This window comes from Diadema antillarum, unplaced genomic scaffold (assembly GCF_040938485.1).
Source record: "Diadema antillarum isolate AM-2024a unplaced genomic scaffold, OU_Dant_1.0 seq00001517_RagTag, whole genome shotgun sequence".
NCBI lineage: Eukaryota > Metazoa > Echinodermata > Echinoidea > Diadematoida > Diadematidae > Diadema > Diadema antillarum.
Genome location: NW_027272249.1, coordinates 877801 through 892408, shown reverse-complemented (window position 1 = coordinate 892408; position 14608 = coordinate 877801). Strand labels below are relative to the sequence as shown.

At 37.7% G+C, this 14608-nt stretch overlaps 1 protein-coding gene across 1 annotated transcript in view; it reads left to right on the top strand.

The window, feature by feature from the left end:
- Nucleotides 1-14608, top strand: part of LOC139710270 (uncharacterized) — a 94658-nt gene that overhangs the window by 78195 nt on the left and 1855 nt on the right. The window contains exons 5-12 of the mRNA XM_071622201.1: nt 3733-3795; nt 4617-4688; nt 6262-6377; nt 8843-8923; nt 10346-10466; nt 11783-11912; nt 13581-13662; nt 14090-14204. Of these exons, the coding sequence (XP_071478302.1) occupies nt 3733-3795; nt 4617-4688; nt 6262-6377; nt 8843-8923; nt 10346-10466; nt 11783-11912; nt 13581-13662; nt 14090-14204 (780 nt within the window). The remainder of the gene's footprint in view (nt 1-3732; nt 3796-4616; nt 4689-6261; nt 6378-8842; nt 8924-10345; nt 10467-11782; nt 11913-13580; nt 13663-14089; nt 14205-14608) is intronic.

Here is a 14608-nt window from a genome sequence, read left to right as displayed (position 1 = left end):
AGTGACTCCCGTAGGGAATGAGTTAAATAATTGTAAAATTACCTCTGCCTCACTGATTACCCTGGTACTACGACAGATAGGGAAATGAAAATGGAAAAAGTAAGTCTAGCGTGGCCTCGTTAACGGAAGCTCTCTCCCTAGATAAAGGGGGTGTGGGAGGGAGGGGCGGGGAGATGGGGGGGGGGGGAGGGGTGTAGGATTGGGGAGCCAGACGTTCATCGTAGAGCAAACACAGCACGGGAGACTGGGGGATGTGGAGCGTCTTTCGTGTTTGAATAAATATTGCTCCGGTCCCACGCCCACCTCACGGACTGCCAAAACCGAGGCGTGCTGTGGGCGACTTTTCGCACACAGACACTGGATCTCCAAGGAATTGGAAGGAAGTAACCCTAGAACTGCCCGATCCGTGTTAAGCATCTACGCATGCATACACACGCTCACACGTACAAGCACACTGTATTGATATAGATATGAATAAATGGATGCTATAAAGATATATTATGATCATATACAAATTATTATAAGATTTATATGATATGTGTGATATCTGTGTGCATTCTGGAGGATGTGTGTGAACTAGTAAGAATGAAAATGTGCATTAAGTGCATAATAGGCCTGTTGATTACTCTTTATTTCCGTTTTTTAACGTAATGAGAAATTCAAAACACTATAAAACGTGATAACAGAAGAAAAACTGTGTGTGTTTGTGTCTGTGTGCACCCGGTGTATACACTAGTGATTTGAGGAAGCTGTAAAGCATGGTATCCCCTGACGTCGATATGTGACAGTGCACCTCAAAACAAACAAAAAGTCGCCAGATATGAATTTTTAGTTAAGACCATATTCTGAAAGACCAGACTTTAAGCTTTAAAATGATGTATAACTCAGATCAAATGGACTCTCCTAACCCATCTAAATATTGGAAAGAAAGCACAAACTCAGGAAAAGTGTGAACTGAGAAAAGAGGCTCTGAAGTACAGTGTCTATTCAAGCGCTTAATCTTTACCAAACCGTGCTGGCTGTGCGATGAATGGGACAAAAAACAGGAAGTAAACCACCAAAGTAACAACAATGAAGGGATTATCAGATTAAACTGAAATTTAGCATGCCTCATTAACACATTCTGTCCATAATTAATGCCAGCTTTGAAAGCAGTAGCACTATCCTTTCAAAAGTTATTAGAGTTGAAAGTGAAGAGTGTGGACAAGGTTTTTCAGAAATGAAAAGGGGATTCGAAAGACGCACCTAATCACACTATTGTGCCAAAAATGTTCGAGATAAACTGCTAAAAAAACACACTTTCCTGCCCGTTTTATGATACCAAATTTTAGCATAATGTAAAAGAAGACCCGCTCTTTCAGAAAATATGAAAAAGTCAAGTTCGGCTAGGTCGACCCATTTCACTTATTTTCAGTCCTCACGCAAAATCAGTGTGTGCGACTTTATGTTCGTTTTGAGGTGCACGGTCACATATACAGTCTTTAACTCACCGATCGCTCCCCCATACACCTAATTGACGTGACGTCAGCCCGTGGCTATAAAAGTTCATGGATGGTCGAGGAAAAGAAAACCGATCACGACCGGTCGATAGTGGTCTGTCGCACCCGAGAGGGGCGAATGTTCAGGCAGCCGATCGCGGCAGTCCACCTTCCGGGTTATTTTGAGGAGAGATTGCGCGAAATTGAGGCGATAACGAGGGTATTGCTCTGAAGCAATTCTCGTAAAGTGAATAACTTGACTGCGGCGAGTATTACGCATTGGCTGGCAAAATGTATTGCATCATTTCTCTCAAAGAAAAGGGGATGCATTCGTCAAACATGTGCGTTTTCATAAGGGCAGAGTGGCGGCATGACATTAATAACTGACATTATTTGTTGACGATAGCTAAAAAAACATTTTCTTATTCTGGCACCAAAAAAAATAAGATAATTGTGATCATTTTCTGTACCATTTTGACTATATTACGGAATCAACGAGGTAAAAACAATATCCACCCTCTATTTATTGGGCAATCATGATCTGTTTCGGAGACTGGTTTGAAAACTGTCCCGTAAATTCCAGGGAGTGTAATACCCCTGGCAGTTCCACATTCTTCTGTGGAAAATTGATTTTTGGCTAGAGAGTTTGATGTTTATTCAGAAACGCTTCTAACGTTGACCCCACGGCATTGAAGACAAATACGGTGTGTCTCCCATGGCCAGAATCGATAGAAGACCTCGCGCAGGATCGATAGCGAACCGCTAACATCGATCGGTGATGAGCAACCGGCATTTGAAATTTTGCGGTGGATCTGTAGCAATTGAAAGCCACCGCACAAAATGCAGACAGAAGTGGGAAATAAATTGAAAAGAGAATCGAAGAGCAAAGCCAGAAAGCAGCGGAGAAAATAAGAACACCGTACCTAAAACAGTGTTTTCAATATGAAACGCCTTTACTTATTTTCCTTTTTCCAAAGAAAAAAAAAATATTATATGCAAAAGCTAATACATATAAGATGTGGATCGTTACTAAACATAAGTATGGATTATTATTCTTTAAATCCTATACACTGCGAAAGGATGGGTGTTTGATATAATGCCTTGTGTGTTACAGCTAACAAAAGTGTTCGCCTGACATTCATTCGAGAGAAAGAAATACTACGCGGAAAGGGGGTAACCTAGATAACTTCAATCGATAGCGACCACATCTGGCCGCTGGTTTTCCGAAAGTCATCCTATTTAACCCTTGGCCTTCTGGGTATTGGAATTACCTGTGGCGGATGGCGCATCCGATTCCCCCGGAAGCATAGGGTCAGTCAGATTGTTAACCATATAGAAGTAAGACCAGTATTTACGAGGCAACTAGCCACCGGCGGCTCGCGAGGTGCGATACCAGTAATCAAATCACAGATGCTGAGGTGCTCACCGTCACAGGAAATGAATCCAACTCTTTCCAACAATTTCCACTGGCAAAACTTGGCGAACAGAAAGTCTGCGATAGTTTACGTTATAGAGTTAAAGTCATGGTTTAGCATTGAAGTCTGCTGATTAAGGTAGAGTTATTGTGCAGAGACAAACATCTTGCTGTTTTAAAGGTTGTATATCCCTTTTGATAACGTCACGAAATTTTTGCATGGTTAAAGAATGATGTCTCTCCCAACATCGTGTATGAAATCTTACCGTAATACACCTTGGAGTTTAAACAAAACGAGACGGAAAACAAACCCCATGTCACTCCAGAATCTATGCTCCCTGTTGAACTGAGAATAACGGTTGGAATTTTTAAGGGTCATAATACATCCAATGAAACAATAAAAAGTTATTCTCAGGAAAGGGCTAAATATACCAACTTATGAAAAGAGTCTTAAAGGATTCTTAGGGGCTCAAAAAGGGACACACCAACTTTAAAGAGCAGTGTAATGAGGGAAAACCCTTCCGGTGGCATCAGGGACTGACGACACTTTCTTGGCAGACAATCTCATGACGCATCGAAGAGAAGGTTTGAAGACGTTCGAATGCTTTTCACACTTGTCTCGGAAGTTGTCCCGCAAAACTGCAGAACAGATAGATGACGAAAAAATTCAGAGAAGATAGAAAAGCTGCCCCAACAAATACTATCAAAAAAAGGGAAAATTAATATTTTGTTTCTTAAATATTCAAATCTTGATTTTATCATCATTCATAGTTATTCGTTGATAATGACATATTACATGTAGCGAAACGTTGCATATATGTTTGTTTGTTTTTTTAACAGCTCGAGCAGTCTCTTCAGGATTTGGACAAACGGGAAAAAGACAGAGTGGTCCAGAATCAACAGGTACGGTATCTCACATCGTTATCTGCTGAAGTCTGTGATGTCTTTAATGAATTCGTGTCTGTCCTGACAGTCGCATTACTTATCAGAATAATATCTCCTGTCTCATCATTGAACTAATTGTACTTGTTTTCAATTACTTAAGTATAATATGAATAACCGAATTTAAGTACACACCATAATCTTGTAATACTTTTTTATTTATCTAATTCATTCATATCTCGTCTGCTCCATCAGTTTTAAGAACGAGCTTAATCAGTGCCATCATTACAGGAGAGACACAGATAATACTATTTTGATTGTACTGCATTCCTGAAAGCATATGATTTAATATGCATGTAGTTAATCATTGACGTAGTAACCGGTAATCCTTGGCAAAGACTATCATGTGATGGCAAATTTATCGAATACAGGAGCAGACAAGTGGCCTACAATTATAATGCTTATTTGAACGTTATGTTGCAGATATGAAATGAGCTTAAGACGTGCTGGTAGCAGTAAACACGCATGTTGGTATTGATGTGGACGCTGATATCATAAAACAGGATTCACACAGTCTCAGGTGGGAGATCAGAATGACGTCACCTGATCACCTGATATATCCAGCGCGTGAAGCCAGTCCAAGCACAACTTAATGAATACAGGATGACACTGAGACGGAGCAAATCATAAAGAATCCAAAGTAAGCAAAGAAACAACAACATAGAGCAATGAAGGACTGACAGAATCTAAACTAAGCAAAGAAGCAACAACAAGAATAATAGTAAAGAGAGGATTTTGCTCTTGTAATGCTATCTGGTTCATGTCTCTTTCTACTTTGGCAGCTGGAACAGATGGTAATGGAACTGAGCAGACACGAGGCGAATATAATCGCAGAAAACGAAGGGTTGGTACAGGTAAACCATCGACAAAACATACGCATTTTCTCACCCTTTTAAGGCATGACACCCTCTTCTCTCTCTTTCTTTCTTTGATCTAATCGTACAGCTACGTGCGTCTTATCTTGTGTTCATTGACGCTTTCACTTCATTCTTTATTCAATTTCAAGGGAATCGTTCAAAATGACTGAACGATCTATCACCACCTTATACAAATTAATGTAATATTCTTATTTAATATGAAAAATATTCTTCTTTAACTTCCTTGAATGAGCTTTGCGTGTAAGTGTAGTGATATGAGAGCTGTCGTTTTATTCTTATTTACTTTTTTTTTTCTAAAACTTTGATTGTGTTTTAAATTGCAAGCGCGAATAAATGAAGGAACTTTGTGAAGATGTCAAAAATTTTGCTTGAAGATACCGTATCGATGTTAGTTAGAATAACCATGCACATGTACACCAGCGATGCATTGACGAAAATTGACAGAATTAAAGGACAAGTTCACCTTCATATACATGTGGATTGAGTGAAGGCAACAATGTTTGTAGAACACATCAGTGAAAGTTGGGGGAAAATCCGACAATCCGTTCAAAAGTTATGAATTTTTAAAATATCTGTGCAATCACTGCTGGAGGAGAAGACTACTACAGTGTATGATGTCACATGCGTACAACGATATAAGGAAACTAAAAAGAGAATTTCACAAAACTTGACTTTTGGAATAAAGTGCACATTTCCTCGACTTGTTACTGACTTATGTTAGGGGTAATACTATTCCCCCTGACTTCTGAAAGAAAGAAGTCGAGTGTTCTTTTATTATGTGAGAAAAGTGAGAATATCTTGAATTTTCTTTATACTTTCTTTATATAGTTGTACTCATATGACATCACAAGCTATATTAGTCTTCTCATCCAGCCGTGACTGAGCAGAAACTTCAAAAATTCATAACTTTTGAACGGATTGTCCGATTTTCCTCAAACTCTCATTGATGTGTTCTACCAATATTGCTGCATTCACGTAACCCACATGTCTATGAAGGTGAACTTGTCCTTTAAAGGTAATTTTCAATATGTCAACAAACCTTGCTGTTGCAGGAGGGAATTGCGTCCTGTTTTCATTTCCAAATTAAGCCACAGAACCAAAAGTGGTATTATCAGTAAGAGTAGTATAAACTGTGTAAGTGATAGTACTGGTAGTACATGTAGTGGAGTTGAAGTACCTGCAGTTCTGTTGCAGTAGTAGCTCGAATAGTAAAAGTAGCTACTAGCTAAAGCAGAAGTAATAGTTAAAGTAGTAGTAGTAGTAGTAGTAGTAGTGGTAGTAGTAGTAGTAGTAGTAGTAGTAGTAGTAGTAGTAGTATGTATGAGGTAGCAGTAGTAGTAGCAGTAGTAGTAGTAGCAGTAATGAAAGTAGAAGCTGTAGTAGAAGTAGAAGTAGGAGAAAATGAAGAATGAGAACAAGAAGAATTAGCAGCGATGATTACTTTTTTTTTCTACACAGTTTTTCTCTATAGCCCTTGTTGATCTCATTAACATCTAACAACATTCAATAAGTTTGTCTCCTCAATATTGCACATTTGCCGAAAACGCAGGAAAACTCGCAGCTGCGCATGCGCCTTGACCAGTCCCTCGCGGGGCTGAACGAGACGCAACAGCTGTGCCTTCAGCTGCAAGAAGAAACTGAACGAGAGAGGGCGTTCATCGAAAGGTATGTCTCCAGGTAATACATGTTTCTTCACCGTGCTTCACTGTAGCTGCATATTAGTGGGCACTTCACCAAATGACGTTAAACTCGTGAACTATGACGTGTGCGGTTGTTGTCATTTTCACGTGTTTAGTGACACAGCCGTGCCATCTGCCGAAGGTGTTGAGGGGCATACGGCTGGGCTTGCAGATGGTATTGAATAATTAACTGAATATGAATGAATTAGTGGAACCCACATTTTGACAAGGCAACACCTGGAGCTTAACTGGATCATTAAAGTGGGAAGCGGTGGTTTTTCAGTCTGTCTTGCAAGTGCATTTCTTTTTTGAGATGGCGAAACAGCTGTAATACAAGTCAAAAACTAAAAAAAAAAAAAAAAAAAAAAAACCAAAACATAATAAGGGAGGAGGATCAAAGCACACTTTCAAATAAGATTGACAATATCTTGGTCTGTCCTTTTCAAAGTTTTGAGAGAATGTGAAATCACGCAATTTCTTTAAATATTTTTTCTTAAGAAGAACAAATTCACTTATTTGATTTGAAAGGGGGGGGGTTAAACATTTTGCTGTTCTGGTTGCATTTTATCTTAAGAGATACAAGTTCTAAACACACATTGTATCATTGTACAGTTAATACCCTTGTCATTTGGTGAAGTTTTGTTGTCACTATGCATCAAACATTTCTTGTTACTGGTCGTTTGCTTTGTGGTTTGTATGATGGTTGTGTTTTTCTTGTCTTTTCTTATGATAAACACGAGGGAGGGAATATTATGAAACAAAGGGCATATGATATTAATCATTATATCGTAGCTTTAGGGCGACAAGACTTCGTATTATCAAAAATGTCAAACGTTCAGGAGAGAGATAACAATGCAGCCCAAGCACTAAATCAAGATAATGGGATAGCCTTTATTTACAGTGCCATCGTGGCTTCATTTTGGGGGGTAAGACACTTAGGATTCGGACAAGACATCACTTGACTGATTATCTGACCATTAATTAAAAAAAACAAATCATTTAAATCAAAATCTGAGATACAAAGTCTTGTCACCTCAGTATTATGTATTATTCATAGCTGGCAGCAAAATAAGTATATCATAATAATTCTGTACGCAGCGTGTTTATCTGTGCCCGATATGAATACACAATCACGATATTTAGAAATTATTTCTTGTAGTCTATTATTATCTTACTCCAACAAGTCAGCCATGTTATTTTCATCTAATTTCATTTTAACAAACTATTTTTGATATTTGTTTGTTATCGTTTTTAATGATTATATAACATATCTTACAGAAAGGCTCAGAGGTAAAACAAACAAATAAGCAAATAAACAAGCAAACAAGTAAAAATAACACAAAACAAATGATAAAGTCATCATATAAAAGAGAAAAAAAAAGAGCTATAAAAATAGAATGAGAGGTAGGAAAATCCAATCTTTATTTCTGACCCTAAAGTCTGTATGTGGCTTCGAGTGTATTGTCATCTTTGATGTCTGATATAACACGCATCTTTTAGTAACTAGCAAACTAACATGCCATCTTTTTTAGTATACGAAACAGATTTTAGCTAGATGGCTATAGATAACTTCTGCGTAATATATTTCTCTAACTAGCATAGCTATAGATTTTCCAATGTCTTGTACGTGTCAGGTCGAGACTGTTGGAACGTGTTGCGCATGCTCTAATAATCTGCCGCTATTGGTCAGATTTTGTTCGTCCACACGTCCACTCACATTGCATCTCTGGCATGCTGCATTTGGTTTAGTCTCAATGTCTTAGCACCGAAAGAACAGAAAATGGGCATGATGTTTATAGTGGTTGGTGGTGCTTGTAAAGTTGTGTCATTTTGAATAATGATAACAGTCATAATTGTGATAATAGTGCTAACAATAACAACAAAGTAATAATTACAAAATAAAAATGGCATTGGGGAAATGATAATTGTTCTACCGATTAAATACTGTTAAAGTATTGAATTATAATAATTTAAGATATGGAAATCATTTTGAATGAGTTGTCAGGGATATCAGGATCTTAACTAAACTAAACTAGGAAAATATTACTTTGAGGCCAAAATTTCAAACTTTTATGCAATCATATCGCAGATTCTGACACTGTCCTTGTTTTAAAGGAGCGTACTTACTCTTAAGTAATGTATTTTGGCGTGTTTTTTTTTTGCCTAATTTCTGCTGAATCTATTTAAAAATACTTATGGGAATAACAAACTGAAAGGAATAACTACGCAGTCACATTTTTCGGAAAATACAAATTAATCTGGCGATCTGCCATATAATCGCTTTTGGTAACCACCATATCATTTCAATTTTGCTTTAATACTTAAATTGTGCTATTCATAATAATTATCTTATGCTTAATGCATGTAGTCGGCATTCATTTCAATAAATTATCTCATGAACACATCAAATATACTGAACTGGTCTGTTTTATTGTGTCTCCTAACGTATAGAGAGTACGCCGAGGCTGTCAGAGAACAAGAGCGAAAGTCACGTGACCGGCAAAATCTGGAGTTACAATTAGAAAAATTAAGGTACGTCCCGCTACAAGTATCATGACATCGTGCACGTTATTGCCACGCACACACATAATACACAAAGAATGACACGCTACTAAGACAGTAGTGATGAATGCAGACTAGGATATGCACTTTCACTGTAAAGATTGAACATCAACATCCAAATTTTATATCTATCTTCTAAATCATAATGTAAGAAATATGTATGGTTTCTTAATGTATCCCTGCTTCACTTCCGTTTGTGGTATTGTCGCATCTTCTGCTGACTACTCTCTAAAAAAAATCGAGTGAAAATATTCACTCCTAAAAGAGTGAATACAAAAAAGAGTGAATTTAGAGTGAAATTGGAGTGAATTTTGAGTGAACATGTTCATTTTCACTCGTTTTAGAGTCACCTCAGGGATCACTCCAAAATCTTCGAGAGATCCCTGAGGTCACTCCAAAATGAGTGAAAATGAACGTTTTCACTCAAAATTCACTCCAATTTCACTCTAAATTCACTCTTTTTGGTATTCACTCTTTTAAGAGTGAATATTTTCAATCGATTTTTTTTTAGAGAGTATGTAGAGCGACCCCTGATTAAAAAGAGACCATTATCGCACCACTGCAAGTAGTAGGCCCTACAATTACTCTGTGAGATTCCCTATATTATAATTATCACTCAGTACTTCACAGAAAACTGGAAAAGAATGATATATTTGATTATGGAGTCATAACTATAAACTACTTCCGAGTAAAATATGATTGAATATGTGTGTGTGTGTGTGTGTGTGTGTGTGTGTGTTTGTCTGTCTGTCTGTCTGTCTGTGTGTGTTGTCCTTCTGTCAAATGTGTCCAACCATGTGAAATTGGGACATTTCCGCATAAACCACACTATGTGACCGTGTGTTTGTTTCATAAGGAATATCTTGGAGAGAATATCTTGGAGCACCTATAACTATCTTTTGCCTTATCTATCACTTAAACGCTTCCTGTTTAAATTGTTAGAGCCAAACAATATTTAATGAGTTTGTTCAGTTGATTTGGTGACATGTTTGGTTATGAAAAAAAAGACAGGCAGAATATAATTCAACATATCAATCAATCAGTCAGTCAATCGATCGATGAATGAATGAATGAATGAATGAATGACTGAATACATATACAAATGAATGAATGCATGAATCAATCAATCAATCAACCAATTCATCGATCAGTCATTTAATCAATCAATCAATCAATCAATCAATCAATAATTCATTCAATCAAGCAATCAATCAACCAACCAACCAATCAGTCAATCAGTCATTCAATCAATCAATACATCAGTCAATAATTCATTCATTCAATCATTCAATCAATCAATCAATCAATCGATCAATCAGTCAACCAGTCGATCGAATAGTAATTCATTCATTCAATCAATGAATCAATCCATCTTCCATTTTCCTTTTCAAGGGAAAAGTACGAGCAGCTGGTGGAGGATAACTACAGTGTGAAGGAACCCAAGAGGGTGGGCGTTATGCAAATGAGCCGAGTCAGTTCCTACAGTGACTGCGAGTGCGACCAGCAGATGCAGGTGAGATGTATACACCTGCTTATGAATATTCATTAGAATAGTATTATACATAAATGTGTAAAGAGAATCATACGGATGAATTAAGGAGTGTCTGCAGTGAAACTCGACCTATTTAACACTCGATGCCATCTTCATGGTGCTATTTTCACCGTACTAAAAACATTGTAAAAGGAAAGGGAAGGCTTCAACATGGTAATTAAATTTGTATCTCCGTCCACTCGGTATGTGAACTGAAGGAGATAATAATCATATGCAAGTCGTCAGGTCCGGATGATCTAAAAGCGTCCTCTCTTGCGCCTTTTCAAATGTGGGTGATACTTTGACGATGATGACTGACGTTCTCTTGCTTATAAGGATGCTGGAAATAATTTTGGCGTCATGGTCTGTTCTAAAAGATCGACTACATGGCAAAACGTGGGATGTGTTTATGAGTGGGAAAGAATATTGCTTTTAGCGGATTCCAGCCAGGACGGTGGTGTCATGCACTGGAGTAGAACATGCTCGTAAGTAGAATTTTTAGGGGGGGGGGTGGGGTTCAGAATTAGAGAATGTGGGCCACTTCCGGGTTTATCAGATGACAAGCAAAACAAAAAAAAAATAAAAGAAAGAAAGAAAGAAAGAAAATTTATCATCATTATTACCATTTTTTTTTGGGGGGGGGGGTGGGGGGGGGGGGGGGGCGCCGCTGGCAAACGGCGGGAGTTCCGCGTAACCCCCTGACCCCCCCCCCCCCCCCCCCCCCCCCCCCCCCAATTACATACGGGCCTGTATAATCTGAATGAACAACACATTTCTTGTTCAGCAAAGGGAAGCACACAATTTATAGGGGGGGGGGATCGCTCAAGTGTAAACTTTTTACTGCAGAAATCATCGAAATATACTGAGACAATCTAACAAAGACACTTAGACATACTAACATTGCACTGCAGTAGCAGCGCAGCAGCTGCTGTCAATGTGAACTTAATGTCGGTAGTCTTGCGAATTCATGAAGAATAAAATAATGCACTTGCTCGGGTCTACCTTGTTTTTGCCTTGAGAGGGCGCTATTGTATTTTTCATAACAGGCGCAACATTTTTTTTTTTGGGGGGGGGGGGGGGATTTATTATTATCGATATCAATATAAGTGTCGGTGCAGTTAATGCTAACTGCAACGCTAAATTCTGCCACTGATATCATTTTATTTTTGAAGTCTTTTATTCGTTTTTTTTTTCTACATGAAATATGGAATTCCCCCCACCCCGAATGTCATTAAAAGAAGTGTGTTGATACTTAATGTAATAATCATTACTCCGTGGTATCATATTTACTTCGCCAGTTCCTCCAGCTACGAACTCCTGACAGGTGTTTTAAGGTGGTCATGTGCGGCGACTCGGGCGTCGGGAAATCGAGCTTCGTGCAGAGGTTCTGTCACAACAGCTTCACAGTCAACACACAAGTAACAATAGGTCAGTGGGTAACATAACAGTTTGTTTGCAAAAACCGATAAGTCCATATTTGTCAAATGGAGATATTTGCGATTAAAGGTCAAGAAAGATGAAGAGAATAATAAGAAAATGTGTGCTTCTTTTGCCAATAACTTCAAAAATGTACCTTTATATGTATTGACCGATATATATCATTTAAAAGATATCATTTTGTACATTATGACAGAGACCGTACTTCAAAATCTTCAAAAATGGACTTATCGGTTTTTGCAAACAAACTCTTCAAAATGTAATGCTCACAGTCGGCTTTAATTGGTTGAATGATTAAGCAGTTTTATACTCGATTCATCACAGTTTGCATACATTTTCTGTAATGGGAATGCCTGGTGTACATGCCAAAAAAAAAATCAAACGACCTACTTAATAGCACACGACATTATTTGTTTTGTAACATTACTCCTGATGCCAGTTGACGTAAGAATACTAATCAGCATATGTTTTCACAAAATTCTGCCGTCAGATGCTTGGTAAAATTTCAAGTACCTGAAGAACAATTGATACCGTTTGATTCCGATCGTCTATTTAAGAAGAAAACTTTTAATTAGATTTAACCAATCAGACTACGATGACTTTTAGATCATCCCATAACAACGCAGTAAGACATACATATTGTGTGAGATTTAGAGCATACATTTATATCTACCGAAGGATTATAGTCAAGCTGGAAAAGAAAGAAAAAAAAGGAAAAGGTCAAAGTCGACAGGGAAAAGTATCATGATTAAGAGAAAACGAAAAGCAAAAGGTATCAATTAGGACTTTAGTGGATTACTTTGAAGGCAGAGAGGATGAGGTTTTGTTGAAAGAAAAAGGAAGACAAAAGTGAAAAAAAGAGAACATGAATATTAAGGGAGCTACAAAATTACAAAAGAAATCTTCAAAAAAAAAAAAGAATTAAATCTGGGCCGAAAAACGTCAAGATTCGAAAAAAAGGAAATAGAAGAAAAACGGTCACAACTGCAGAGAAGGATGATGTCAAAGTGAGGACTAACCAGGAAAAAGGCGGGACGCACAATCAAATGACGAAAAGTGAGTTACGAGAAAAGAGACAAAAGAAGATTGAAGGGGAAACGACTTGATGGAAGAAAATGTCTTCAAAAAGTAATTACATCTGATTCGGGATTGGAACTAATATCTGTATAGTCACCACTCCATACGATCATTTTGCACTAAAAAAAGAACACTTAGAAAAATTCAAAGGCATAATGAAAATCATAACAATGTTAGTGACGACGACGACGACGACGACAACGATGATGATGATGATGATGATGATAATAATAATGATAATAATAATAATAGTATTAACAATAGTAGTACTAATAATAGAAATAAAAATGACGACGACGAGGTTGATGATGGTGCTGCTGCTGCTGCTGATGATGATAATGATAATAATAATAATAATAATAATGATAGTAACACTGATAATAGATAAAGAAATCATCATCATCATCATCAGCAGCAGCAGCAGCAGCATCTTCACCATCATCAACATCTTCATCGTCATGATAATGATAATAACACCGATAACAACATTTAAAGGATGAGCTTGTCAATACAGGAATACCTTTGCTTGGTCGATTTTCACGTCGTAGTTTCATAATATTTGTACTTGTATTTTGGGGGCAGAAATCGGATTCCACATGAAGTCATTGGTGCTAGACAACACGGTGGTATCTCTTCAAATCTGGGACACGGCAGGCCAAGAAAGGTGAGTCCAATTTTGTACATTTATTATTTTTGTGCAGCAATGACTGGACTTCTAAAATATTCATAGCGCCCCCAGTGGCAAGGTCCGCACGTTTGATGTGCATGTCGTGAACATAACGATATTGCTGGTTATTATGTTCAGATAGAATAAACATCAGCATTAGCACAGGACGTGAAATAGTTCAATACTTGACATAATTCAAGCTCACAGTAAAAGGTTGATAAATGTATTGTGTAATGATGTCAACATATATAAGAATGATAACTGTGAATGATGTCAACGTAATAAGAATGATAATTGTGAATGATTATAATATAACACGGTGTCTGTTTTGCCGTTTTGTGGTGTTTTCACTTTTTTCCACGCGGGTGACTTTTCATTATATCTATTCACCGCCCCCTTCTTGTTACCCCTACCACGTGTGTAGGTTCCGCAGCATTCCTCACGCCTACTTCAGGAAAGCTGACGGTGTTCTCCTTCTGTACGATCTCTCCTGCGAGAAGTCTTTTCTCAACGTCAAGAGCTGGATCGCAAGCATTAGGGTGAGTCAGGTGGCCGTCAATTGAAGGTTTGTCTCCCTCTATCGGCCGGTGAAGGAAGGTCGCTTATAAAAATATGAACTTTGATGATACATGATGATTTATTGTGTACACCATGTGTAAGAGCGTCAAAGCTGTCTTGCCTTTATTTCCTGCACGCATTGTGTAAATTCACAAAACCCAGCCAAAAAACAAAACAAAACAAAACAAAACAAACAACAACTGTTTTTTAATTGAGGTACAAACCAATCAAAATGAAATCTGTAACTGTCAATGAACGGTCTTACGCCATGTCGCAGTAGCAAAAAAACAAAACAAAACAAAACGAAAACATGGAAGAACTTATCACTATTGGCCTATGATTATGGTGTGCTTTTACTGTTGCTAGAATCAAACTTTGCGTGAGA